This window comes from Strix uralensis, chromosome 14 (assembly GCF_047716275.1).
Source record: "Strix uralensis isolate ZFMK-TIS-50842 chromosome 14, bStrUra1, whole genome shotgun sequence".
Lineage (NCBI taxonomy): Eukaryota > Metazoa > Chordata > Aves > Strigiformes > Strigidae > Strix > Strix uralensis.
This window is the reverse complement of record NC_133985.1, coordinates 11,676,017-11,689,781: the sequence shown is the minus strand read 5'-3', so window position 1 is coordinate 11,689,781 and position 13,765 is coordinate 11,676,017. Positions and strand designations below refer to the sequence as shown.

The following is a 13,765-nucleotide window of genomic DNA, read 5'->3' as shown; positions in this document are numbered from 1 at the left end:
GGCTCACAGAGCTGGCTAAGCAACAAATCTTCTGAACTGGAGAATGCTGTCAAGAAAAATTAAAGCCTTATACAAAAAGCCAACTTGGGATCACAGAAAATTCCAGCTGGAAGGGACTGCAGGCAGGCATCGAGCCCAGGCTCCTGCTCCAAGCAGCGCAGCTACAGCCTGGGCACCCTCGCCTCTGCCGCAGTCCGTTTTAGGGAAAGCACAGAACACAAAGCACATGCAAGTTCCTGCAAGTTGTAAGCACTGCACCTGAAAAAGCCAACTGAGAGAACAGGCAGAACAATGCAATAGCAAAGCAAGTCAACACATAAGTTTGAAAAATAACCCCCATATAGAATTCAATAGAAATCAGCAAAAGCCAAATAGGATGGCACACACTGCACAGGCTTGGCACACCTACCAGAAACATACCTAGCTTCCAGGGACTGACAGTGTTTTCAACACAGACAGGGCTTGAATTCATCACTTATTACCAATACCAACACCACACATAACAGTAGGCAAGGCACTGAGAGCGACGTTACTAATGTTACTAATAACTGAGGAGCAGTCTCTCCTTTCAGAGCCTTTTATGGGAGAAGAGAAAAACGCTCTCAATTGCTTGTAACAAGGAATGGCTTAAATAGGTTAAAAATAATGAACCAGTATGCTGCACATGAGCACTCCACACTCCAAATTAAGCAATCCTTTAAAAGGTGGCCTTAGGAAGCCTCTCAGTTGTTATAAGGAGGTTAAATTGCTTTGAAACCCTGTTACACAGCTTAGGAAGATGACTAAGAACCTGTTGTTACAGCCTTATGTCATTACCTGAATTCTAGCACTTTCCAGGGAGCATGAGGTCGTAGTTCTTGTGCTGTACAGCCTCTGTTATAATGATAATTACTTGTAAAGGGCCTGGGATTGCTTGCCGATGTTTTTGACTTTGCATCAGGACAGCAGGTAAACCTCCCAACACAAAACCTTTGCAGAGCTGCAACCAGGAGTCAAGATCCACATAGTTTTTAATGCTTTCAGTTTTAAATCTTTGTTACAAACCAAATAGATTACACAGTAAATGAGTGTTCAGTATCACAGCATCTCTTTAAGGAAGGTTGCCATCTTGCTCGTTGTTCAGCATGTCTGGTGCAGGCTGGTTTTCTGCAAAGCAGCACGACAGAGCTGACAGTTTAAGCTCACACTTCTGTGCAGAAGTAAACTCTATGTCTGAAAGACTAACTGGATTCCATGCTCCTCCGCAGGACAAGGCTTGCAGTTGTAAGAACTACAAACCAATGCATTTTGACACTCCAAGCATATGAACTGTTCTTGCTTACAGTGCTTATCAAAGGCAGTTTTGTTTCTAAAAATCTGACAACCCTCCTCAAAGTCATGAGTAAATTTAATGGACAGATGAAATAATTTCTTCTCCTGAAACCAAATGATTTCTTCATGTCAAAGCAAGAAAAGTGGTGCCAAAACTATTCTAAGCAGCCACTCTGAAAACAGCTGACAAGAAGGCATTTCACTGATGCTTCTCCCCCTTCTGTCAATGCATGTTGTCAGATGCATTGCCTAGACAGTAGAAATCATATATAAGGACATAATGTAGTATTTTAAATACCAGTTCTTAGAAACATACCAGTTTTTCATGAGGCATTACTTGTAAAGCATCCTTATTTGGATGGGGCAACGCTCAGAGTCTAGAAAAACATCCTAGCCAGAAGAATGAGCTACATTTCTTCTTCCACCTTACAGGTAACAGAGAGACCGCTCTCACTCAGAAGTTTCCAAATGTGCACTGGTATCTCTGAAGCCAGGCAGACTTTTTGCCTCCCTGTACTCCCAGATTATCTATACAAGTGTTTATTAGCACACAATGTTCTCCAGCTAAAGTTTACCATCTTCTCAGGGCAGATCCTTCTCGTAAAGAGAGTATGCATAGTGACCGCATGGGAGTGCGGCCTTGATCCAGATTACCACTCCGTGATGACAGAGAGTGCACAGTGTAAGTATTATGATCTTGAAGAAACAGTTTTCAAAATGAAAGACCTTTTCAAACAGTAAAAATATGAACTGTGAGCAGGAACTCTGCTACATGCATGGAAACTGTCTAAAAAGCTAACATACAAACAACATTTACACAATAGGCATCTGGCAGCATTTTCAGACATTTTTTTAATTTATTCTGACATGCTATAAAGGAATAAATTACACTGTTAAAGAATTACCAGCAATAAAAGTACTTCTTTCTTTCAGCTGGGCTAGAATAGGAGTGAGAAGGAAGACAGCCTGGGGCAGTAACCAATGTGAACTCTGCATGGTGCGAGGCTGTCCCCAAGAACAAGAGTAAATCTGATCATATCCACTTCACAAGAACTTGAAAGAAAATGCCTTGGTTTAAAACCATCCAAATACTCCATTCAAATTTTTCTCAAAACTAGCAATCACAAGTCAGTCCAGCCGATGCATGACGTGGCAATGCTCGGAGGCTGCCAATACCGGGTCTGCAAAAGATGCCATTTCATTTTAAAAAAAATCCAATCTTAGTATAGAGGGCTGGTCTCAAACAACAAGTTATAAAAATGCAAGACTGCCCCTTCCCCCTCAAGGAAAAAATACAAAATTTATTTAAAAACAAAATGAGGAAGAGTTACAACACTAAATCTAAAATGATTTAGAAAGAAATATGACTTCTTTTGCTTAACAAATGGCCTCGAAACTTGGTTTAGAAACAGGGTAATGTAGATTTCTTAAACTGAATTAACAAGGCAAATTAAAAAAAAAATCTCATTTCCTTACAGAAACAGTTTTTAGTTTTTAATGAACTTGTAAACAAAAAAGCTCCCGCTTCAAAATAAAAACAAAATCCCAGATCATATAGATGTTTACAGTGATTACATTTATCTAAGCAACTTACATACAGGTTCAGTTGTAAGATGTTAACTAAATTTCGTGACAAATATGCTGTTTTTCCTTTTATACCAAGAACATTATAGAGTTAATGCAGAGTCCTAAAGATTATCTAGTAGTCGCTAAGTTTCTCTTAAGTCTTCACTTTAGATGCTGTTATTTCTAGCACAGGTAAGCAGGCAGAGTCTTTCATACGCTTAAAAACTGGAATCTTTGGTTACTACCATGTCAGCTGGCTTGGTATGTTGCACATAGAAGCCAACAACTTTAAGAATGTTTTAAGTGTACAACTTTCAAAACCCAGGGAGGAATAACCAGGAAAGAGTGCACAATTGTGAGCATTTACAATTATCACAACTGTTGCCGAAGACTGTTCATGCCATTCTTCCAAAACAATGAGATCTCATAAGCAGTGTAGTTCAAAGTAAAAAGGTAACAAAAATTGGCATATGCACAATTTTCTCCACTTGTGTGTCAACCATTAGTTAACTTTTCCACTTGAAAAAAATGCAATAGAAAACTGGACACCATGTTTCACTATCTCAGTAATATTCACAATTACAGCTGCTACAACTCAAAGTGCAGCATCATTGACACTGCCCAGAGCCAGTTTATACTGATATTAAGTTCTTTACACCAAGTAAATGGTTGCCCACAGCCACTGGCAAGTGTACGTATGAACTAAAATTTCTAGGATTTGGGGAGTGACAAGTCCTGCTCCGATCTGCTCTGCTTTGTCCCATCCTCGCCATGCTCAGAAACCTGCAAGATAAACACAAGGGCAACTTACTGATACGGGATGAAAATGAGAAACAACCTTCACAGTAGGAGAATAAAACATCAGTTATGGTCATTCAAAGGGGAAAAATGCTGCTCCATCTCAGAATTGCGGAGTTCCTGGTGTCCGTTTCCAAAGCTAACCAGCATTTGCCACCAGCCTTTAGCTCAAACACACACCTCTCACTCACACCTACCGCTGCACTGGAAAACAGGCTTATGTACCAGCTGGATGCCGCATGCCTCAAATAGGAATTCAGACCAACAGTTTGAAAACAAGTTGTGTTATTGCCACTAGGAAGCAGGATGTAATTTCATAGGATTGTTTTCTACTTGTCTGCAATGTCTCATGTTTATATCTTTGAATGTCAAACTGTCAGCTGATTGCAGTGGTACTCCTCAGAGACGCAGTACGGCAGTGCCACACAGACAGAAGGAAAAGGAACAGGAACAACTTACCTTACAGTAACTGGTGTTCACTACACGCTCACGTGTACGACGCTCTGGGCAACCAGAACAGAAGTGAGAACCTTTGACAGTGACTAGGAACCAGCACCCCTTCTGTCCTTGGAAGGGCAAGTGAACCAACTCATGTGACAGGGGAGGTGGGGCGTCAAGAACAATTCTTTTAAAGTTCAGTACTCCAAACGACAAGTTCAAGACATTGTGGAAGAGGGAGAGTATAAGAATACCTACACAGATCTCAAAGAACCAGTTACTGCAAGCTAAGTCAGACTTCTCTTCATGTGACTGCTTACATACTCATTTCTGGTGACTCAGGTAGTAGCACTGTGCTTTAAAGAGGTAACAGGAGTCTCAATCAAAGACTACTTTGCCAAGCAAGTTTCCATTCTGGATGCCCTCCAAACAGCATGGTATTCTGTTGATGTATGAATTCATCTGAGCCACAGCTCTGAGTTTTTGCAACAGAAATCTCTTCACAGCGAAATACAGACAAAGCTGACCTCAGCTATAGCTTGTGCTGTCATCCAGAGAGAAGCAAGTGCAAACAAGTCTTAAACATAGCCTGACATTCAATCAAAAATATATCTGGATAGTACCCAGAAGACAGCTTTAACTATTCCAGAATAGGCTACAGGTGATTTAGAAAAGATTTGACAGCTTTGAACCAAATTTTAATGCACAGGAAGACAATTCTCTTTATCCAGCACTAGAAAATCTAAAAAAAAAATATATATATTTCCACACCAGAATTAAGACAGTCATTCCAACACCAGTGCAAATTCTCACAGAAACCCCAGTGATTCCTTAGTTCCACTGGCGTGAAGTTGTCCATAACCCTTACTTGATGTACACAACCAAAAGTTACACTGTTTTTCCATTTAGTATGTTCAGCAGTGAACACTGATTCATCATTTGAACCACTTTCTCCATCAAAACAGCCAAACCTAAGTCAACAAAGGAGGAGTGTGCTCCCCATGTGGAAAGAAACAGATCAACTCATTGCTTTAGAAGCCTGGATGTTTCAAATGAAAATGGGATCCTGAACCTGAGAAGAAAGGACAAATGAATGAATGATATGCTGCTATTTGTTAGAATAGCTCAAATCCAAGGTATGAGGGGGAAGAGAATGCCCAACTCTACAGAAAGCAATAGGGAACTGGATTCAACCCACGATATCCCCTGCAATTCCTAAGACTACATGGAAGTGTTCCCAAACACAGCCCAATCACAGCTGTCAAATGAGACACTGAGACATTCATGTTGCACACGAGACTTTGCCAGTAAGAACGTGCTGAAGAGTTGATGCCCACATCTCTCTAACAAATCTTCACTATGTACATGGCCAGCCCAAATCTGCACATTCATCACTCCTTGTCCCTCCGGGGTGTTACTCAAAACTCTGATAATCTCTATGCTATGTGAGAGATACTCAGATTGCTTTACTATTTCCATAGCTGCAGATCTGATCAACAGAGGAAGAGTAACTGTACTGTCATAACTCTAGGAAGCACCTCTACTTGAGAAATAGTCAAACTTTTTCCCTATTAAGTAGCTGCAGAGACAAGCAGTGAAAAGTATTTAGTTATCAACTGGCTAAATCTCAAGCAGTGAACTAATAGTCTGTTCTGAGAAATACTGCCACGACCATAGCCATCCAGTGAATGCTAATGGAACTGCTGACAGGCTTCCAGAACTCTACATTGAAGTGAATTAAAAACACCTCTCGCAAAGGGAATGGATAGACTTTATCCCGGAGATTGACTGCTTGAGTCATTTTATGACTGAGGGAAGCTGACTGTAAGCATTGTTACAAATCACACCTGAACAACTACTGCACTGTCAAGAGATCGAGAGCTAAACTTCCCAGAGTCAGCAGAGAAGCTTTGTCTGTTGAAACAGTTCACCTCTCCCAAGTTCAAAAACAGCTGATCTTGCTGTTACAAAAGACACTGCACAGGGTTCCAGAGAGGGACAGGAAAAAAATAAAAGAGAAAAAAAAGGCCATTGACAGAACAGGCTTCCCTAGAACCAAACAGAATATTCAGCCTGAATAACCTATAGGATTCAGTGCGATGGTTTAATATGGATCTGAGTTAAGATAGCCAGGAATATCTATAAAGGAGCACACTGTCCAGACAATTTAAGTCATGTAAGTCTCTGGACATTGTTTGAAAGAATTAAGACTTCACCACCCTCCTCAGATGCACACCTTCAGTAGTAGTTGCACTTTATATGGTATACTGTACGATTTTAACCAGTAAATGCACCTGTAAATTCCTATTTCCAGTACTCTTGTTAAACTGGATACGGTTACCAGAGGGGTATAATTTGATACCATGAAACCTTTTAAGCCACTTTAGCATAGGCTTTGCTACAGCAACTACATGAGAATTTAACTGAACTCTGGAAAAAATAACCAGGTATTTCATTAATCTTCAATGTCAGAGCAACATATAAGCCATAGAGCCTCCTGCCTGAGCTTAGATGGTTTCAGAAAATCTTCATTAACAGGCAATATTCCCCACAAAAAGGCATGTAGGATTTTAGAAATCTGGAATTGTTACTTTGCTGAAGAGACTAAGTTAACTATTTTAGGAAGCTGGGGAAGTCTTCAGATGTTTGACAAGCACTACTTCAATGCTTTGCTGACGTTACAGCTTGATTGATCCAAAGGTCACAAGCCTTTTCTTCATGATGGGGCGGGCAGAGGAGGGATTCATTTCTCCAAAAGACTGTTACTCCATGCAAGAGCCACTGAAATTCTGCTAGAAAAAAAAAAGCAACTTCTCCATAGCTATAGCAATGGGCCTCGTTACCAAAGAACAGTGCAATGAGGAATGTCCAAGAAACAGAAATGGTCTATAAGGTTCAACTGCAAGACAGCTTCCCTGTTACTCATGCTGCTCAGTCAGCTGCAGCTTTGTACTCTGTCACTGCATCATCACTAGAAGGTGGAGGCAGATAATCGTTATAATGACCTTTCCTTTACTTACTGTATAGCACTCGGTCAGAGACTGCCTGAGCCAGGAGAGTACCACATTAAACCTCAGAATACTTCACCAGCAAAACAGTATTTCAAATGCATACAACTTGATGTTTCAGGGCAGCATCCATTTACAGATCATCCTGCCTGTTAGACCTCCTGTTAGACCTTCACTTTAAGCACAAGCTGTTGTGAAGAATCTGCATTTTTACCTACGTTATTTCCTTCTGCTCTAACAGCCATCCCCTCCCCACTCTGACATCAGGTTCAGTAGTGGGTTCTGAACTTGTCAGAGCTTCTGTATTTCAGGAAGCAAGCTAAGCCTGGTGCTTAATCACCGAGTCTGCTATGTACCAGTGTTTCAGTTGAAGGAACTGGTTTACAGCCTTCAATGTTATAACACGTCAGCTCCAGCAAAACAAGTTGGACTTTTTAATGCCACAAAGAATCTGACATTTAATGGCATCCTATGGAAATTTTTTTTCTTCAAGAAACCATTTCAGATTGAGTCTTGGGAAGACCAGCAGGTATTTTAGTTCTTCATTTTTTCTGGATGAAGTGTTATATTTTTGGATAGCTATTTTGACTAAAGCCACCTGGTAATGTTTGAATGCTGCCACAATACATGAAAAACAATGTTTTGATAAGTTTATTGTAAACACTTCTGCATTTCTTTGACTTCCAAGTCTGCCATGTTAGCTTAATATATAATTTTATACATATAAAAGTGATAGTCAAGTCAGGAATGTACTGAAGAATAGCAAGTACTAGCAATACCTCAGTACATAACTTAAACCTAGTTTCCCTATTCTCACTCAAACAACCTCATTAGCTTCAATTTTATCTACAGCTCACCTTGAGCAATCAGTTTCATTATAAGGCTGGCTGTAAGTCACCAGCTGTAGCAGTTTCATTCTAGTAACATACTAGACTAACACAGGCATATTTACATTACTGAAAAAATTTAAAAAGCTTCTAGAATGTTTAAAAAAGTCATATGTGTCTTTTCAGAACTCAGTTTTCAGTTTTTACACAATTACACCTTGAACATTTCACAACATTTCCCTTTGAAACCATAACCTACAAACATGAAAAATAATCAAGAAACCTGAAACCCCACCCAGAGCATCCAGATACTTCAGAAAATTGTGACTTGGCAGTCCACAGCAGTTCAGGGTTACTCCTTGATTTAGGAGTAAGACTCCAAGACATTTTGAGCTCATTGGTCCTTTCCTTTAACTCTGGACCAAGTGTCTCAGTGTACACCCACTGGAGGAAGCCAAATCATTCACAATTTTCTGTCTCCAATGTTTGAGGCATACAGAACAGAAGCAAACCCACAGCACTATATCAGCTGGAACAGAGTAGAACCCAAAGTCTCTAGATCCTTGCCTAGTTAATGAGAATTACCCCTTAAGAAGTGTTAGGTCTAGGATTTTGGATTGTATTATATATTTATATATATATAAATATATATGTATATATATAAATAAAAATAAATAAAAATGTCACATTCCCAACACCAAGTCAGTTTCTTGTTTTTGGAAAGTGGTTAATGCAGGAGCAAAAGATGCAGTGGTTAAAATGACCCAACATCCCCAGAAGAAATGATATGAAGAACAAGGACATTTTGGTATAAAGTTAGTAGTCAAATTCTCCAAGGACGTCTTTTGTTTTTGCTTTTTAAATTAACAGCCAAATATCTTTTTTAAACCACCTCCTTGATCTAACACTTAAATTGCTGACATTGTCCAAATTAGTGTAAATTTTTTTCCTGTAACGTCACTTGGTTCTTGGCTACTAACCTTTCATGTTACTCTTGGATTTGTCAGTTTGCTTGCCTGTGGGGGTTTGGGCCTGCTGCCCCTGCCCACTGGAAGAGGCTGCCTGCTGTGCTGCTTTCTGCTTTAACATTGTCCAGTCGAATGTGTAGTCATATTGGTGGTTCAAGGTCCTAGAAAAGAGTACAATACTTTACTATATCACATCATAACTTCCTTACTGCTAATACCAAGCCTTTGCTGAAAACCTGGAACTACAGGTTAACTCTTTTTGTAAGATGCTTTGGAGATTATGAATGGGATAAAAATGTTAAGTATTACTAACTTAAAGGGATTCTGAAGTAAGCCCAAATACCATCAAGCAGCATTTTCTTCACTGTTTATGCAAAAGTTTGCATTTGTAAAGAAGCACTTTCTCAAGACCCAGTTTACCTATTTGTTTGCACTGAGGTTGTAGTTTTAAGGAGAGACTGCAGCACTGTAGATCATAGAATAAAAATTGCTTTCAATTCCAGAAACCTGGAGGGAGACTCTTGAGGGAGCAGTACCAGTTCTTCTTTTGACAGATGCTGTTCCCTCCACAAGGTTGAGTTTATGTTCTGGTTTCTCTAACAAGCTCAATAAAACAGCACTATTCCCCTCCATTGAAATCCATCTCAGGCACCACTGCTAGTCCCATCACCAACCTCCAAACACAAAAAGCTTCAAACACTTCTACTGAGGGGTCAATTTCTTAAGCTACTTGCAACAGAACTTGAAGCATGGGCTCAACCCTCTAGCATTAGTGGTCAGATCACGCAATGCAAAAAACAGGAGAATATTTTCCTTCATGTTTAACACGGAACAATATTTTTCAGGTCCTTTAAACAGCTTTTCAAACTTTGAAATGAAAGAAAGTCCCAGAAGAACTCCCTACACCACAAACATACAGAGCAGCTTTCTGCAGTACAAGTCCCACAGAGCAGTTACCAACTGGTAAAGCACTGAAATTTCTGTACTTTTCCACTTTGAGACTGACCTGAAAAGAATACGGAATAATTGCCTCAGATACATGTAATCTGGTGCCTCTTCAAAGCGCAGGCCACGACAGTAGTTCAGATACATGGCAAATTCTGCAGGGAATCCCTGTAAATCAACAGTGTTAATCAAGCCATGGCTTGCAGCAAAAAGCTTCTAACAACCCTATAAGAAGGCAAAAAGCTGTATTTCTGTCTATGATGGCAGAGAAAAACTGGCTGAAGATTCTTAAGTCTAAATTCCTCTTTGTCTCTCATTATTAATTTATTCTGTATTTCAGAAAGTGGATTTGATCAGCAAGTTACCAGGTTCACATTCCTTCCCCAGAATTGTTACCTGATGCATGTTTTGCAATTACAAGTTGTCTGCTACCAAAACCTCCAACATACAACATATTTAAAGCACTTCATTCATCCTAATTAAACCTAGCTGTTATTAACTAGGTCTCCAAAATAAGTAGTAATTGCCTCTTAGAAGAATCCACTCATGTTTCCTTGAGCATACTAGAGGCAAGGTCAGTTACCACTATTAAGTGTGCAGACTTAAACCATGAAAACTTCTTTCAAAGATTCCCTGCTTTACATATTTATAAATTTAAGGCTATATTAAAGCCTACATGTAAATAGGTAATAGCATTCAGCTGTACTACAAGAAAGAAAACACAGGGTATAACAGTTCAGCACTCTGGAAGATGCTGTCAGACTGTGTATAAATGTGCACGACTAGAAAGTGCAATCCTTGGTGCTCCTGTTTGATGTGCAAAAACTACTGTGTGTTCTCAGTGAGCTTTGTTACTAAGCATGTGGCTGCCACAGTTCAAGAGAAATCTTAAGACCCAAAGTACAGCATTGTAAGAACATCATTCTGCAACATGGCTTTAAAGATCACTTGACACCCAATTCCACTAGAGCCCCTATCTGAGACAAAGACAATATGAACAACCTTAAAGAGGCAGAAACAAGCGTATATGGGTAAGCTATACAGCCCTCCCTTGGTTTTATTTATCCAAAAGGGCACATGTAGAACCTTCACTGTAGAAGGTGAGGAAATGAACAGGCCTCACATAAGAGCTGGAGAGCCTGCACAGCTGATAATCACCAAGAACTAGAACAATGGTGGTGTGAACTAAACCAAAAAATAGCAGCAAATGCCTGCCCTGTTACACACATTCACAGTCTTGCTGGGTGGCCAAACACACAGCACCCATGACTGCCAGAAGAGTATTATTCAGTCTCACATGGCATTTGCTGCTATCTAATATGTTGGCTCTAGTTTTTAAAAAACAAGGAAGAAAAGAAATTTCACAGTATGACATCATTTGGAAACTCTTACCTTACACAAAACCTCAACAGGAGTGGACATTTTCTTTTCACTAATCTTTTCATACTTTTGCTTCTTTGTTGCAGCCTGTGGAACATGTAGGTCACAATATAAGAGATATTGTGCAACACTGGATTAACAAGGACAGTAGCAAAAAAAATGACAAAAATCCTTTGGTCAACCATAAGTATTTTATGTGAAATCTCCAAGTCCCACACACTTACTGCAAAGAGAATGAAGGTCAATCTGGTATTAAGATTTGGACACAGTTTAATACCATTTGTCGCAGTCTAATGCTTCCATCACATGGCACAGCTCGTGTAGTTCTAGCTGCTGCTTTTGTCCGTTAAACAGACCAGACTCGCATTTACATTTGCCAAAGTTCTATTAATTCCCACTCAGTACCCCATTCAAGGGCTGCCTGCGTGTTTCAGTAAGCAGCCATTACATTCATTTGCAGCTGAAGAGTTCTAGTGTTTCACAAGCTGCTTGCCTTTTCAGAAAACTTGCAGCTGCAACACCATTTGAGTTACACAACTCACACGGAGGAAGAAAAACAATTAAAACACGAAAACAAATCACTGAAGTCTATATAACAGAAATAAGAAATATTTGCCATGCTTGTACTTGGCTACCATACATTAAAATACTTGAAACAAGCCTGTTACAGCTAATAATTATTCAGTTGTGCCATAAACTGGACTGAAGATATCACTAAAGCTGAACTTGTTAGGTGAGAGATTATTTTCATGCTCTCTACAGCAGTTCAAAAAGCCACTAACAATGTTATTTTCTACTTCCCAAAAAGGGCCTCAGCCCACAACAGGACAATAATAATTTGCAGAGATGACATAAGCTATTGTTTAGCATAAATTTTACTACAGCCAAACAATACACATTTTGCTGCTGCACAAGAAGCAGAAAGAACCTTTCTTCTACATTGTGTAAGTATCATGTCTTGGGAAAAGTCACTTTGCATTAACTGAAGCTAAACATTATATACAGCCACCTATCCAGACCAGCAGGCAGAAGCACAATACACAAACGTGGAGAAAAAAAAGGAAGGGTGGGGGAAAAAAACAAGGCAACATAACCTACCTTTAATCCTTGCCAAGGCAGACTGGTTCTGTTAAAGTACATCAATACATAGCCTAGAGACTCCATGTCATCCCGACGACTGGAGAAAGAGGAAGAACACAATGAATTACAAATTTTGGCATTTCATACTTTATTCCAAATAGTGCAAGCATTCCAAAATTTAAAAAAAAAAAGAATAATTAAGGAATAAAACCTAAGCTTTGGTGCAAAGGAAGGTCTCTTTCTAATACAGCTAAGACATCTAGATGTTCAGGATTCCACTGGCAGGCATATAACAAGTCTTCACAAGCAGGAAGGAGATCCTATTCATTTCTCTAGTCAGGTATTGTGTGTGGTAAGTTTCCATCTGCAGTTACATCGGAATAATTTGGGAAACAAAAACTTTGGAAAATAAAAAATGATAAATTAAATGTCTTTCCCATTTAATTAAGTAGCTCGGATAGAAACTAAAGTTTTACCTGTAAGAACCATGGAATGCATTGTAAGGGAGATACAGGACGTGAGCCTTAACTTCATTAAGGAACATTTTCCCCTGAACATTGCCTCAGTCTGGGACCAATATGAACATCTAGCCCCAAAAGGGCATCTTTCTTCAATTCTATTAAAACACCCTGAATTGTCTCTGTGACTTTTAAAAAGACAAGCAATATTAAGAAAGGTGCATGCATGATACATGCCTCTGCTTTCTTCCCACAAGAAGTCTGTTTCAAGGCAGCTAGAGAACTCCAAAGCTATCCACCCATGGACTTCACTGAGAATTTGCATGCAAACTCTCATCTAAGAGGCTTCAAAAGTTTTCTGTGCTGCATATGCTCCAGATCCACTCTTCAGTCACATGAACACCATCATACTTTGCTACACAGCTTTCATGATTACTAAAGCTAGTACAGTTCACTGAAGTGGAAAAAAAAATGCCATGATTCTTCTCCTCTTGGCAAAGTCGCCTCTTCCCAGCTGTGGTAGAATCAGATTTTTCCTCTGACTGCCCCTCTGCAGCTGACATTTATTTAACACAAGACAGAAAAAGAACTGATTTTTCTCCTCCCAGCTCCCTCACCAAAAGAGCCTGACAGGTGCCTGGGTGGCAAAGCAGCAGCAAGACAACTGCAAGAAAAGCATTTAAATGGTGACAGGAATGACTACGCACCTACTAACCCTAGAAGGGAGCAAAAGGCTGAGAGTGGTATTGCAGACAGAGTTATACATATGGGTGAGGGTAAAACAGCTCCCTTTAAGTGAGAACAATCTGTAAGAACCTGGACAGATCTACCTCCAGATCTTGGTCTGAGAGGGAGGAAGTTATGTTATAGCCAACCCAATATAAACACTAATAATCACCAGAATGGCCTGCCTATCACCCCCTCAACTGATGTTCCAGCTCTCTGACCCTTTGGGGAACCAGTTCAGGGAGCTATCCCAGAAAAAA

The 13,765-nt window shown here is 39.8% G+C and overlaps 1 protein-coding gene across 4 annotated transcripts in view; it reads right to left on the bottom strand.

Annotated features, from left to right (window-relative positions):
• Nucleotides 1-992: 992 nt before the first annotated feature.
• Nucleotides 993-13,765, bottom strand: part of CSNK1A1 (casein kinase 1 alpha 1) — a 36,622-nt gene continuing 23,849 nt past the window's right edge. For 2 of the 4 annotated variants that reach the window (XM_074884037.1, XM_074884040.1), the window contains 5 exons: nucleotides 12,340-12,418; nucleotides 11,254-11,328; nucleotides 9,923-10,029; nucleotides 8,929-9,077; nucleotides 993-3,660 (listed from right to left, as the gene is read on the bottom strand). In XM_074884037.1, the coding sequence (XP_074740138.1) occupies nucleotides 3,653-3,660; nucleotides 8,929-9,077; nucleotides 9,923-10,029; nucleotides 11,254-11,328; nucleotides 12,340-12,418 (418 nt within the window). In that variant the 3' untranslated portion in view covers nucleotides 993-3,652. Of the gene's footprint in view, nucleotides 3,661-8,923; nucleotides 9,078-9,922; nucleotides 10,030-11,253; nucleotides 11,329-12,339; nucleotides 12,419-13,765 lie in introns of those variants that run through there. The other 2 variants (XM_074884039.1, XM_074884038.1) reach the window with 2 other exon arrangements.